This window comes from Petromyzon marinus, chromosome 60 (assembly GCF_048934315.1).
Source record: "Petromyzon marinus isolate PM22_M1 ecotype Great Lakes invasive population chromosome 60, UKy_Petmar_22M1.pri1.0, whole genome shotgun sequence".
NCBI classification, from domain to species: Eukaryota; Metazoa; Chordata; class Hyperoartia; order Petromyzontiformes; family Petromyzontidae; genus Petromyzon; species Petromyzon marinus.
Window position 1 is genome coordinate 3,927,574 of NC_133726.1, and position 17,059 is coordinate 3,944,632.

The window sequence follows — 17,059 nt, forward strand, 5'->3', positions numbered from 1 at the left end:
TCTAGGTCTCTGTGTGAGTCTGTGGGTCTCTGTGTGAGTGTTAGTCACTGTGTGAGTCTGTGAGTCACTGTGTGAGTCTGTGGATCTCTGTGTGAGTCTGCGGGTCTCTGTGTGAGTGTGAGTCACTGTGTGAGTCTGTGGGTCTCTGTGTGAGTCCGTGGGTCTCTGTGTGAGTGTGAGTCACTGTGTGAGTCTGTGGGTCTCTGTGTGAGTCTGTGGGTCTCTGTGTGAGTGTGAGTCACTGTGTGAGTCTGTGGGTCTCTGTGTGAGTCTGTGGGTCTCTGTGTGAGTGTGAGTCACTGTGTGAGTCCGTGGGTCTCTGTGTGAGTATGAGTCACTGTGTGAGTCTGTGGGTCTCTGTGTGAGTCTGTGGGTCTCTGTGTGAGTGTGAGTCACTGTGTGAGTCTGTGGGTCTCTGTGTGAGTCTGTGGGTCTCTGTGTGAGTGTGAGTCACTGTGTGAGTCTGTGGGTCTCTGTGTGAGTCTGCGGGTCTCTGTGTGAGTGTGAGTCACTGTGTGAGTCTGTGGGTCTCTGTGTGAGTCCGTGGGTCTCTGTGTGAGTGTGAGTCACTGTGTGAGTCTGTGGGTCTCTGTGTGAGTCTGTGGGTCTCTGTGTGAGTGTGAGTCACTGTGTGAGTCTGTGGGTCTCTGTGTGAGTCTGTGGGTCTCTGTGTGAGTGTGAGTCACTGTGTGAGTCCGTGGGTCTCTGTGTGAGTATGAGTCACTGTGTGAGTCTGTGGGTCTCTGTGTGAGTCTGTGGGTCTCTGTGTGAGTGTGAGTCACTGTGTGAGTCTGTGGGTCTCTGTGTGAGTCTGTGGGTCTCTGTGTGAGTGTGAGTCACTGTGTGAGTCTGTGGGTCTCTGTGTGAGTGTGAGTCACTGTGTGAGTCTGTGGGTCTCTGTGGGTCTCTGTGTGAGTGTGAGTCACTGTGTGAGTTTGTGGGTCTCTGTGTGAGTCTGTGGTACTCTGTGTGAGAGTGAGTCACTGTGTGAGTCTGTGGGTCTCTGTGTGAGTGTGAGTCACTGTGTGAGTCTGTGGGTCTCTGTGTGAGTGTGAGTCACTGTGTGGGTCCGTGGGTCTCATGTGTGAGTGTGAGTCACTGTGTGAGTCTGTGGGTCTCTGTGTGAGCCTGTGGGTCTCTGTGTGAGTGTGAGTCACTGTGTGAGTCTGTGGGTCTCTGTGTGAGTGTGAGTCACTGTGTGGGTCCGTGGGTCTCATGTGTGAGTGTCACTGTGTGAGTCTGTGTGTCTCTGTGTGAGTCTGTGGGTCTCTGTGTATGGATCTCTGGGTGAGAGTCCAGGGTTAGTGTGGGTCGCCCTCTTGTGGACAAATGCCCAACCGCAACTGCTGTGTCACAAGTAACAAAATAAGGAAGTAATTCATATTCTTGGTTCTTTCGGTAAAGTCACGTAGAAGGGAAACAATAAAATCGTTTTTTTTTATAAAATATTTTTTTGTTTCCCTTCTTCGTGACTTTACCGAAAGAACCAAGAATATGAATCCCTGCAGTCACGAAAGCTTTAAATCAGAATTCATCTCCTTCGCACGTGCGTGTCTCTCCACAATATAATTACACATACGAGATGCATACAATAAAACAAACGTTTATTGTATACATCTCATCAGCGGCATGGCCTTCTATGAGTGCATCTTCATCGGCAGTATTGATCCAACGCAAATCAAACTCGGCACCTATTTCGACATTTAGCGTCTCATCAGCAATCCGGCTTGCCTGAAAGACAACGCTTGCCTCGCCGCTGTTTGCTGTATGAGCACGGGCACCTCCTCTGTGAGACGTGGGTCCGAGTTTAGCTTGAGACGAATGCAATGGCTCGAGGCTGACCGCTACAAGACACGGGTAAGAGAAATGTGGTACACGTCAAGGCCGTAATTATAATATAATTTGGGGGGTGGGGGGGGACACACACCCCCCCCCCCCAATATTCAAATATGCTCAAAATGTCCCCCCCCCAATATATTGCTATGAAGTAGATTTCTGTTTATATGATTGTGATTATGGTTGCACTTTATTAATTCGTAATCTCTGCCATTACATACAATGAAACAAGAAAAGGTCAAAAAGAAAAAACAGAGCAATGTAATACAATACACTATTAGACATTATTGTAAAAAAATAAATAAAAAGTCAATCACATGTGTTAGTGAATTTTTGAAATATTTTAGGCAGGAAATTCGTTTTCAAATTTAGATTTTTTTTCTGGGGGGAGGGGGGGGGGGACGACGACCCCCCAGACCCCCTGGAAGATTTGTTCCCCCCCAATGTTGACTCCATGGCTATGGCCTTGGTTCACGTCCATCACTACCGGGCCTGCCCCCAGTGCTCTTCACTCATTTCCAGTGAGCGGCCACTATGCCCGATTCGGCACCACCATTGGGGGTGGTTTTCCCGTTTGTGTGACTGTCGGAGGCGGCACTATAGGCCACCTGGAGGCCGCACTATAGGCCATCTGGAGGCCGCACTATAGGCCACCTGGAGGCCGCACTATAGGCCACCTGGAGGCCGCACTATAGGCCACCTGGAGGCCGCACTAAAGGCCACCTGGAGGCCGCACTATAGGCCACCTGGAGGCCGCACTAAAGGCCACCTGGAGGCCGCACTATAGGCCACCTGGAGGCCGCACTAAAGGCCACCTGGAGGCCGCACTATAGGCCACCTGGAGGCCGCACTATAGGCCACCTGGAGGCCGCACTATAGGCCACCTGGAGGCCGCACTAAAGGCCATCTGGAGGCCGCACTAAAGGCCACTTGGAGGCCGCACTAAAGGCCACCTGGAGGCGGCACTAAAGGCCACCTGAAGGCCGCACTGAAGGCCACCTGGAGGCCGCACTATAGGCCACCTGGAGGCCGCACTAAAGGCCACCTGGAGGCCGCACTATAGGCCACCTGGAGGCCGCACTAAAGGCCACCTGGAGGCCGCACTATAGGCCACCTGGAGGCCGCACTAAAGGCCACCTGGAGGCCGCACTGAAGGCCACCTGGAGGCCGCACCAAAGGCCACCTGGAGGCCGCACTATAGGCCACCTGGAAGCCGCACTATAGGCCATCTGGAGGCCGCACTATAGGCCACCTGGAGGCCGCACTATAGGCCATCTGGAGGCCGCACTATAGGCCACCTGGAGGCCGCACTAAAGGCCACCTGGAGGCCGCACTATAGGCCACCTGGAGGCCGCACTATAGGCCATCTGGAGGCCGCACTATAGGCCACCTGGAGGCCGCACTAAAGGCCATCTGGAGGCCGCACTAAAGGCCACCTGGAGGCCGCACTATAGGCCATCTGGAGGCCGCACTAAAGGCCACCTGGAGGCCGCACTATAGGCCACCTGGAGGCCGCACTATAGGCCACCTGGAGGCCGCACTAAAGGCCACCTGGAGGCCGCACTAAAGGCCACCTGGAGGCCGCACTATAGGCCACCTGGAGGCCGCACTATAGGCCACCTGGAGGCCGCACTAAAGGCCACCTGGAGGCGGCACTAAAGGCCACCTGAAGGCCGCACTGAAGGCCACCTGGAGGCCGCACTATAGGCCACCTGGAGGCCGCACTAAAGGCCATCTGGAGGCCGCACTAAAGGCCACCTGGAGGCCGCTCTATAGGCCACCTGGAGGCCGCACTAAAGGTCATCTGGAGGCCGCACTAAAGGCCACCTGGAGGCCGCACTAAAGGCCACCTGGAGGCCGCACTATAGGCCACCTGGAGGCTGCACTAAAGGCCACCTGGAGGCCGCACTAAAGGCCACCTGGAGGCCGCACTAAAGGCCATCTGGAGGCCGCACTAAAGGCCACCTGGAGGCCGCACTAAAGGCCACCTGGAGGCCGCACTATAGGCCACCTGGAGGCCGCACTAAAGGCCATCTGGAGGCCGCACTATAGGCCACCTGGAGGCCGCACTATAGGCCATCTGGAGGCCGCACTATAGGCCACCTGGAGGCCGCACTATAGGCCATCTGGAGGCCGCACTATAGGCCACCTGGAGGCCGCACTATAGGCCACCTGGAGGCCGCACTAAAGGCCACCTGGAGGCCGCAATGAAGGCCACCTGGAGGCCGCACCAAAGGCCACCTGGAGGCCGCACTAAAGGCCACCTGGAGGCCGCACTGAAGGCCACCTGAAGGCCGCACTGAAGGCCACCTGAAGGCCGCACTGAAGGCCACCTGGGGGCCTTCCGGCAGTGCAATGAAAACCGCCGCGTTACGCGATACTCTCCACCAGTGCCGGACGAAGCTAGTGCGGGGGGCCTGTAGCATATATTAAAAAGGGGCTCTAAAATAACAAACAAAAAACACACGTTAATATTAAAACACGCACATTATTTTTACTTGCATAGTAAAGTATTTTTTTCATTTTTGCTATACAGCCAGATAATACGTCAAATCGCTAACCTTAAACACCCATTCGTTCATAAACGTTGAAGGCAGTATAGTACTATAGTAATCGTCTGCGCACTCACCCACACTCCAAAGACAAAGATCCCCCGTATAGCTTTAACAGCCTCTTGGGGAAAGCGCTGTTAGCGAGCACCTATGAAGGCCGGCATGTCACACAATGAGGTAGGTGGCCAGAACCACTCCGGGCCACCTTTGTCTCCCCAGTGTTACACACCGCACCAGGTACTCGACCTAGGGGAGGATGAGGACCGGTTCAGATAATCGTCACCGGTGTTGGCCGTGAGCGCGGCGCTCAAACCGCGACATTACCGCTCCCAATATACACACACCATGGACACACGCACACCATGCACACACACACACACACCATGCACACATACACACACCATGCACACACACACCATGCACATACACACACACCATGCACACACACACCATGCACACACACACACCATGCACACATACACACACCATGCACACATACACACACCATGTACACACACACCATGCACACACACACCATGCACACACACACACCATGCACACACACACAATGCACACACACCATGTACAAATACACACACCATGCACACACACACACACCATGCACACATACACACACCATGCACACATACACACACTATGCACGCACACCATGCACACACACAATGCACACACACCATGCACACACACACTATGCACGCACACCATGCACACACACCATGCACACACACACACCAGTCACACATACACCATGCACACACACACACTATGCACACACACCATGCACACACACACACCATGCACACACACCATGCACACACACACATCATGCACACATACACACACTATGCACGCACACAATGCACACACACACACACCATGCACACACACACACCATGCACACATACACACTCTATGCACGCACACCATGCACACACACACCATGCACACACATACCATGCACACACACACACACCATGCACACACTCTATGCACGCACACCATGCACACACACACCATGCACACACACACACCATGCACACACACACACACCATGCACACACACACACCATGCACACACAGACACCATGCACACACATACCATGCACACACACACCATGCACTCACACACCATGCACACACACACTATGCACACACACACCATGCACTCACACACCATGCACACACACTATGCACACACACACCATGCACTCACACACCATGCACACACACACATACTGCACACACACACACGATGCACACACACACCATACACACACACACTATGCACACACATACTGCACACACACACCAAGCACACACACCATGCACACATACACACTATGCACACATACACACTATTCATACACACACACCATGCACACACACACCATGCACACACACACATACTGCACACACACTATGCACACACACACCATGCACACACACACCATATACACCCATACTGCACACACACACACCATGCACACACACTATGCACACACACACACCATGCACACACACATACACACACCATGTACACAAATACTGCACACACACAGACCATGCACACACATAATGGACACACACACTATGCACACACACACCATGCACACACACACCATATACACACATACTGCACACACACACACCATGCACACACACATAATGCACACACACATACTGCACACACACTATGCACACACATACACACCATGCAGGCACACACCATGCGCACACACACACACTATGCACACACATACTGCACACACACACACCATGCACACACACCATGCACACACACACACACACTATGCACACACACCATACACACAACAACAACCGCCATTCGCCACTAAGTGGCGGTGACGTCACCACGACGCTTGTGCCAGGCTATGTGCACCCTGAGGCCACGTGAAGTGTCGAACGCCCGCTGGTAGGAGGTCACGGGGCAGACCCAGGTGCCACGGGTCGACTGACTGAGATGACTGAGATGACTGGCTGATGCACCACCTGTGCCCCCTACTGTGCCAACCTGCTGTGCTTTAGCCACCCGGCGCTCCGCTCGTTGTTCTGAGCGTCGCTCCTCTGCCCTCCGTTGTTGTTGGAGGGCGACTGCCTCCAACTGCCCAGCAGCAGCGTCCTTCACGAGCCTCCTCCACAGAGGCCGATCTTAACACCGCTGGTACCGGTCATCGGCAAGTCCACTCAGCTCCATATTCTCCCGTAACGCATCAGTCCATCTCGTCTCCAGCCCTTCTATCCAGCCAAACAGAAGCTTATTGGGCACGCGGTGGCTGGGCATGCAGGCTACATGACCCAGCCATGCATTCGGGTGGGTGGTGTGTGTCTGTCCGATACCCTATTCTCCAGAGTATAAGACGCTCCGGAAAATACGACGCACCCCTTTAAAGGTATACAAATCTGGTCACCCACACATACACACACACACGGATTGTAACGCACATACAAGTCGAACTCGGACCAGTGCCGGATGAAGCTAGTGCGGGGCCTGTAGCATTATGTTACAAAGGGGTCCTAAATATAAAAAAAACACGTACATATTAAATCACATACATTTTTAACTTGCATAGTAAAGTAATTGCATTTTTTTATTGGCTATACAGCCAGATAATACGACAAATCGCTAACCTTAAACACCGATTCTAGATTTAAAGCTTTCGTGACTGCTAGGATCCATACTCTTTGGTTCTATTGGGTAAAGTCACGTAGGTAAAAAATAAAATAACAAAAATCACGACGTTTCGGCCACAACACAAGCGGCTGTCCTCCAGACAGTCTCGTCCCTTCACCTGATGAAGGCCGCTTGTGTTGTGGCCGAAACGTCGTGAGAATATTATTGTGTTATTTTATTTTATCAATTTATTATTTTATTCTCATTCTACGTGACTTTACCGAAAGAACTATTAGTACTTTGTTTGCACGTCCTTGTCTTTGCACATCCGACTACGTCTCAGTTGTCGCAACGTTCATAACCCCCCCCCTCCCTCTCCCCCTCATTACTGGCACGTCTATCAAAAAGAGCTTCACAGCTCATCGGATTCCTCGAGTGCAAATACATGTTTCTGATTCCGTGGCCGACCGCACGCACGGTCAGGGAGACCAGCATGGCGACGTTGGGGAGCACGTGTGACACCAAGTGGCGAGGAGCGACATCGCAGCGTTTGCCCCCGTTGCTCGCAGCGCTCTGCGGGCAACACCAATGGCACGGCGTTCATTGAGCGCACGTCACACCACACACACACACGTGGGGGTGTTGTGTGTGTTGTGTGTGTGTGTGTCCGTGTCGTCTCGCATAGGTCGACTCAGCCTCCCCAAACATCGCCACTGGGGGGGGGACAAAGGCGGCCGGGCGTGGTGCTGGCCACCACCACCCCCCCCCCCCCCGACACCATCGTTCGCGCGGCCTCCGCCGGGCCTTCATTCGGCACGGCGATTCGCTCGCAGCACTTGCCCCAACAGCGTGGTGAAGGCTATCTGGCGGGGAGGGGGCTCTTTGTCTTTGTGCGAGCTGTGTGTGTGTGCTGTACGCGTAGATCACTGTGGGTCGGTAGCTCCGTTCAGACTCAACCCACTCGGCAGATACCGCCACGATGATAACCCTTCAAGGCTTCGACAGGCACGAATATTTGCAGTTTGGCTATTCAATTCGTTCCCAGGCAAGCTTCTAAGACGTTATAGGCATTTTTTTTTATTTTCGACAGCAGATTTTTTTTTTGCGCAGGGCTAATATTGTTTTCTTCTACATATATCTCCGTATTTGTATTCGCTTACCCATATGCATATTCAGCGTGGTGAGATATTGGGAAATAATTGGCGAATTAGTTCGGAGAGACGAACATATCCGTTGTGGAATTAAACCAGCCGTGCTGCAACGCTACGAGGCATATATATACCTCGCAATTAATACGTTGAGATAATTAGATGTAGCCTCTACGCTGTACTGGCACGTGCTTGCGTATCAAATCGCGTAATTGGTTACTACCACGTTCCACTGGCACGTAGAGCACGTACACGTGCAATATATAATCGCTCTTGGGAGGCAATTCGGTCAAGCGATGTGCGACCTCCGTTACCTCTCGCTGATCTGAGCCTCCCCTCCCCCCGACCACCGATATCGGGATCGAACCGGGAAGAAAAGGGGGGCTCTCACATGGAGGAGGCTTTGGGGTGAGGCTGCTTTTTTTTGGAGGCCATCCCGCCCTCCCCCCCCCCCACACACCAGGAGGCTTTTGGCAAGCCACAGTGTGGCCGTGGAGATGAAGGGCCGAGGATGGCTGGCAGTGACCGTGCTCGACTTGGCGTTGGGTCTCATCGCTGCCAACGCAGGTGAGTGAGTCTCTCTGTTAGGGGAGACAAAGGCGGCCGGGCGTGGTGCTGGTCAAACCTCCCCCCCCCCTCCTTCTCCCCCCCCCCCTCGTGCGCCGTGCCGGCCTTCATTGGTGCTACTCGCTAAGGGCACTTGCCCCAACAGTCTGTTGAGGCTATACGGGGGGTGGGGGATGTTTGTCTTTGTGAGACGTGCACACGTGTCTTTATGTGTGCGTGTGTGTGTGATGGATATTTGTGTCGGTGTGTGTGTGTATGAAGATGTGTCATTGTGCATGTAATACGTGTGCGTGTGTGCTAGATGTGTGTTAATGTGTGCGTTGCGCGTGCTAAGATGTGTCAATGTGTACGCGATAACGTACGTACCTGTGTGTGTACAGTCTATAGATTTTGATGAGCGGTGGTGCAGCGGTTAGCGCGCTGCGCTACGAACTCGGCGATCCGGGTTCGATTCCCGCTCACGGGCAATACCGGTGACGATTATCTGAACCGGTTCTGGGCCTCCCCTGGGTCGACTCGGCCTCAAATGAGTACCTGGTGCGGTGTGTAAACATCGCCACTGGGGAGACAAAGGCGGCCGGGCGTGTTGCTGGCCACCCACCCCCTCGTGTGCCGTGCTGGCCTTTATAGGTGCTCGCTAACAGCACTTGCCCCGACAGTCTGTTGAGGCTATACGGGGGATCTTTGTCTCTGTGTGTGCATGTGAGATGTGTACACATGTCTGTATACGTGTGGGTGTATGATGACATTTGTGTCGGTGTGTATGAACGTGTCATTGTGTATGTGATACGTGCCTGTGTACATACGTGTGTGTGCCTGTGTGTGTGTTAAGATGTGTCAATGTGTGCCTGATTCCGTATGTATCTGTAAATGTATGAATGTATCTGTAAATGTATGAATGTATCTTGAACGTATTTCGCACCGTACGTAGACAACCGTGCTCATGTATGTGTGTGTGTGCACACAATGACACTGACACACACAATGACACTGTCACTGTGACACACTATATGACTGTGACACACACAGTGACACACTAACACACACAATGACACACTGTCACTGTGACACATATCACTGTAACACACACCGTGACACACTGACACACACAATGACACACTGGCACTGTGACACACTATATCACTGTGACACACACTGACACACTGACACACACAATGACACACTGTCACTGTGACACACTATATCACTGTGACACACACACAGTGACACACTGGCACACAATGACACACTGTCACTCTGACACACTATATCACTGTGACACACACAGTGACACATTAACATACACAATGACAGACAGTCACTGTGACACACTATATCACTGTGACACACACCATGACACACTGACACACACAATGACACACTGTCTCTGTGACACACTATATCACTGTGACACAGACAGTGACATTGTGACACACACAATGACACACTGTCACTGTGACACACTATATCACTGTGACACACGCCGTGACACACTGACACACACAATGACACACTGTCACTGTGACACACTATATCATTGTGACACACACCGTGACACACTGACACACACAATAACACACTGTCACTGTGTGTGTCACTGTGTGTGTGACACACACACACACAGTGACACACTGACACACACAATGACACATTGTCACTGTGACACACTATATCACTGTGACACACACTATGACACACTGACACACACAATGACACACTGTCACTATAACACACTATATCACTGTGACACACACCGTGACACAATGACACACACAATGACACACTGTCGCTGTGACACACTATATCACTGTGACACACACCGTGACACACTGACACACACAATGACACACTGTCACTGTGTGTGTCACTGTGTGTGTATGACACACACACACAGTGACACACTGACACACACAATACCACTGTCACTGTGACACACTATATCACTGTGACACACACCGTGACACACTGACACACACAATGACACACTGTCACTGTGACACACTATATCACTGTGACACACACAATGACACATTGTCACTGTGACACACTATATCACTGTGACACACACCGTGACACCCTGACACACACAATGACACACTGTCACTATGACACACTATATCACTGTGACACACACCGTGACACACTGACACACACAATGACACACTGTCACTGTGACACACTATATCACTATGACACACACACCGTGACACACTGACACACACAATGACACTGTCACTGTGACACACTATATCACTGTGACACACACCGTGACACACTGGCACACACAATGACACACTGTCACTGTGACACACTATATCACTGTGACACACACCGTGACACACTGGCACACACAATGACACACTGTCACTGTGACACACTTTATCACTGTGACACACAGTGACACACTGACACACACAATGATACACTGTCACTGTGACACACTATATCACTGTGACACACACAGTGACACACTGACACACACAATAACACACTGTCACTGTGACACACTATATCACTGTGACACACACCGTGACACACTGACACACAATGACACACAGTCACTGTGCCACACTTTATCACTGTGACACACACCGTGACACACTGACACACACAATGACACACTGTCACTGTGACACATTATATCACTGTGACACACACCGTGACACACTGACACACACAATGACACACTGTCACTGTGACACACTATATCCCTGTGACACACACACCGTGACACACTGACACACACAATGACACACTGTTACTGTGTGTGTCACTGTGTGTGTGTGACACACACACACACAGTGACACACTGACACACACAATACCACTGTCACTGTGACACACTATATCACTGTGACACACACCGTGACACACTGACACACACAATGACACACTGTCACTGTGACACACTATATCACTGTGACACACACAATGACACACTGTCACTGTGACACATTATATCACTGTGACACACCGTGATACACTGACACACACAATGACACATTGTCACTGTGACACACTATATCACTGTGACACACACCGTGACACACTGAAACACACAATGACACATTGTCACTGTGACACACTATATCACTGTGACACACACCGTGACACACTGACACACACAATGACACACTGTCACTATGACACACTATATCACTGTGACACACACCGTGACACACTGACACACACAATGACACACAGTCACTGTGACACACTATATCACTGTGACACACGCCGTGACACACTGACACACACAATGACACACTGTCACTGTGACACACTATATCACTGTGACACACCGTGACACACTGACACATACAATGACACACTGTCACTGTGACACACTATATCACTGTGACACACAGTGACACACTGACACACACAATGACACATTGTCACTGTGACACACTATATCACTGTGACACACACCGTGACACACTGACACACACAATGACACACTGTCTCTGTGACACACTATATCGCTGTGACACACACAGTGACACACTGACACACACAATACCACTGTCACTGTGACACACTATATCACTGTGACACACACCGTGACACACTGACACACATAATGACACACTGTCACTGTGACACACTATATCATTGTGACACACACCGTGACACACTGACACACACAATGCCACTGTCACTGTGACACACTATATCACTGTGACACACCGTGACACACTGACACACACAATGACACATTGTCACTGTGACACACTATATCACTGTGACACACACCGTGACACACTGAAACACACAATGACACATTGTCACTGTGACACACTATATCACTGTGACACACACTATGACACACTGATACACACAATGACACACTGTCACTATGACACACTATATCACTGTGACACACACCGTGACACACTGACACACACAATGACACACTGTCACTGTGACACACTATATCACTGTGACACACACCGTGACACACTGACACACACAATGACACACTGTCACTGTGACACACTATATCACTGTGACACACACCGTGACACACTGACACACAATGACACATTGTCACTGTGACACACTATATCACTGTGACACACACCGTGACACACTGACACACACAATGACACACTGTCACTGTGACACACTATATCACTGTGACACACAGTGACACACTGACACACACAATGACACACTGTCACTGTGACACACTATATCACTGTGACACACACCGTGACACACTGACACACACAATGACACACTGTCACTGTGACACACTATATCACTGTGACACACACAATGACACACTGTCACTGTGACACACTATATCACTGTGACACACAGTGACACACTGACACACACAATGACACACTGTCGCTGTGACACACTATATCACTGTGACACACACACAGTAACACTGTGACACACACAATGACACACTGTCACTGTGACACACTATATCACTGTGACACACAGTGACACTGTGACACACATAATGACACACTGTCACTGTGACACACTATATCACTGTGACACACACACTGACACACACAATGACACACTGTCACTGTGACACACTATATCACTGTGACACACACTATGACACACTGACACACACAATGACACACTGTCACTGTGATACACTATATCACTGTGACACACACCGTGACACCCTGACACACACAATGACACACTGTCACTGTGCCACACTTTATCACTGTGACACACACTATGACACACTAACACACACAATGACACACTGTCACTGTGACACACTATATCACTGTGACACACACTATGACACACTGACACACACAATGACACACTGTCACTGTGACACACTATGACACACTGACACACACTATGACACACTGACACACACATATAATGACACATAACACACGCACTGCCGCACACGCATTTCCTTACACGGATGAGAGATTTTTGTGCTGTAATTCAGGGAGGCCAATAATTAAGTATGAAAGTAAATCAGGGTTACACAACATTTCTATTTTAGCTATGCCTAGCAACGCACACGCACACACACAAAGATCCCCCGTATAGCCTCAACAGACTGTTGGGGCAAGTGCTGTTAGCGAGTAGCACCTTTTGAAGGCCCCCACGGCACACGAGGGGGTGGGCGGTCAGCACCACGCCCGGCCGCCTTTGTATCCCCCAGCGGTGATATTTACTACACACCGCACCAGGCATTCATTTGAGGCAGAGTCCACCTAGGGGAGTCCCAGGACCGGTTCAGATAACCGTCACTTTGATATTCGCCGTCAGCGGGAATCAAACTCTGACCGTGTGAATGTTGGCGCAGTGCGCTAACCGCTCATCTAAATAGACACACAGACACATGTTCACGCGTGATTATATCAAGATACATCGCAATCAGCCTAGTGTCCCGTTGATGGGAATTGTCTGTAACCTCCCCATCTCTCTCGCCCTCCTCATCATCATCATTTATCTCCGTCCGTTTCACCAGAGGCCATTCTCTTCACGTCAATTTGGCAGGTTGCAGGCCACGGAGCAAGTAGGATGGGGACGGGGCGTGAAATTACATCATCAACCAATCATTCATCGATTCGTATGTTACACTCTGGTCCACGCACAATGGTCTGCGGAAGCGGATGTCACAGAGCTCGCTCTGAGATCCCTGCTTCAAGTGACGCTCTGGTGCGCGTAAAGAGTCGCCCACGGAAGTGGATATTTCAGAGCAGTGTATGTTGGAAACCTTCAAGTGAACCTTTGGCATGCACATACATAGTAGAGGGCTGTAACTTTCTCGATTTTTTTGTTTAATTCTCAGTCTAATTAATTTGCAGTACCAAATTCCATGCGATGTTTTTTTTTCTGCAGTCATTGCTGACCCTGCTGAGCTGTGAAAATAGCTTTATCATCCATCGGATTCCTCCAGTTTATATACAGATTCTGATTCTGAACTCGAAGAACCAGGTTTAATATATGGGTCGTTATGTCAGTATCTTGGTGTCTGTGTGAGCCTATGGGTCTTTGAGTGAGCCTATGGGTCTCTGCGAGAGGCTATGGGTGTCTACGTGGGTCTATGGGTCTATGTGTGAGTCTATGGGTCTATGCGTGAGTCTATGGGTCTATGCGTGAGTCTATAGATCTATGCGTGAGTCTATGGGTCTATTTGTGAGTCTATGGGTCTCTGTGTGATTCTATGGGTCTCTGTGTGATTCTATGGGTCTCTGTGTGAGTCTATGGGTCTATGCGTGAGTCTATGGGTCTGTGCGTGAGTCTATGGGTCTTTGTGTGAGTCTATCGGTCTATGTGTGTGTCTATTGGTCTATGCGTGAGTCTATGGGTCTGTGCGTGAGTCTATGGGTCTTTGTGTGAGTCTATGGGTCTATGTGTGTGCCTATTGGTCTATGCGTGAGTCTATGGGTCAATGCGTGAGTCTATGGGTCTATGTGTGAGGTATGGCTCTCTATGTGAGGCTATGGGTCTTTGCGTGAGTATATGGGTCTATGCGTGAGTCTATGGGTCTCTGTGTGAGTCTATGGGTCTCTACGTGAGGCTATGGGTCTCTGTGTGAGTCTATGGGTCTCTGCGTGAGGCTATGGGTCTCTGCGTGAGGCTATAGGTATCTAAGTGAGGCTATGGGTCTCTGTGTGAGTCTATGGGCCTATGCGTGAATCTATGGGTCTATGCGTGAGTCTATGGGTCTATGTGTGAGGCTATGGGTCTATGTGTGAGTCTATTGGTCTCTGTGTGAGTCTGTGGGTCTCTGTGTGAGTCTATGGGTCTCTGTGTGAGTCTATGGGTCTCTGTGTGAGTCTATGGGTCTCTGTGTGAGTCTATGGGTCTATGCGTAAGTCTATGAGTCTATGCATGAGTCTATGGGTCTATGCGTGAGTCTATGGGTCTATGCCTGAGTGTATCGGTCTCTACGTGAGGCTATCGGTCTCTGTGTGAGTCTATGGGTCTCTGCGTGAGGCTATGGGTCTCTGCGTGAGGCTATGGGTCTCTACGTGAGTCTATGGGTCTCTGCGTGAGGCTATGGGTCTCTGCGTGAGGCTATACGTATCTACCTGAGGCTATGGGTCTCTGTGTGAGTCTATGGGTCTATGCGTGAGTCTATGGGTCTCTGTGTGAGTCTATGGGTCTCTGTGTGAGTCTATGCGTCTCTGTGTGAGTCTGTGGGTCTATGCGTGAGCCCATGGGTCTATGCGTGAGTCTATGGGCCTCTGTGTGAGTCTATGGGTCTATGCGTGAGTCTATGGGTGTCTGTGTGAGTCTATGGGTCTCTGTGTGATTCTATGCGTCTCTGTGTGAGTCTATGGGTCTATGCGTGAGCCCATGGGTCTATGCGTGAGTCTATGGGCCTCTGTGTGAGTCTATGCGTCTCTGTGTGAGTCTATGGGTCTATGCGTGAGCCCATGGGTCTATGCGTGAGTCTATGGGCCTCTGTGTGAGTCTATGGGTCTCTGCGTGAGTCTATGGGTCTATGCGTGAGTCTATGGGTCTTTGCGTGAGTCTAGTGGTCTATGCGTGAGTCTATGGGTCTCTGTGTGAGGCTATGGGTCTCTGCGTGAGGCTATGGGTCTCTGCGTAAGGCTATGGGTATCTACTTCAGTATATCGGTCTCTGTGTGAGTCTACGGGTCTCTGCATAAGGCTATGGGTCTATACGTGAAGCTATGGGTCTCTCCGTGAGGCTATGGGTCTCTACGTGAGTCTATGGGTCTTTGCGTGAGTCTATGGGTCTATGCGTGAGTCTATGGGTCTCTGTGAGAGGCTATGGGTCTCTACGTGAGGCTATGAGTTTCTGTGTGAGTCTATGGGTCTCTGCGTGAGACTATGGGTCTATGCGTGAGTCTATGGGTCTCTGTGTAAGTCTATGGATCTATGCATGAGTCTATGGGTCTATGCGTGAGTCTATGGGTGTATGTGTGAGTCTATGGGTCTTTGAGTGAGCCTATTGGTCTCTGCGTGAGGCTATGGGTCTCTACGTGAGTCTATGGGTCTTTGCGTGTGTCTATGGGTCTATGCGTGAGTCTATGGGTCTATGTGTGAGTATATGGGTCTTTGCGTGAGCCTATGGGTCTCTGCGTGAGGATATGGGTCTCTACGTGAGTCTATGGGTCTCTGTGTGAGGCTATAGGTCTCTACGTGAGGCTATGGGTCTCTGTGTGAGTCTATGGGTCTCTGCGTGAGGCTATGGGTTGCTACGTGAGGCTATGGGTCTCTGTGTGAGTCTTTGGGTCTCTGTGTGAGTCTATGCGTCTCTGTGTGAGTCTATGGGTCTATGCGTGAGCCCATGGGTCTATGCGTGAGTCTATGGGCCTCTGTGTG

At 50.8% G+C, this 17,059-nt stretch overlaps 1 protein-coding gene across 1 annotated transcript in view; it reads left to right on the plus strand.

The window, feature by feature from the left end:
- Positions 1–7,611: 7,611 nt before the first annotated feature.
- LOC116955600 (fibronectin type III domain-containing protein 5b-like) overlaps positions 7,612–17,059 on the plus strand; it is a 105,270-nt gene continuing 95,822 nt past the window's right edge. The window contains exon 1 of the mRNA XM_032976754.2: positions 7,612–8,756. Coding sequence (XP_032832645.2) covers positions 8,687–8,756 — 70 coding nt within the window. The 5' untranslated portion in view covers positions 7,612–8,686. The remainder of the gene's footprint in view (positions 8,757–17,059) is intronic.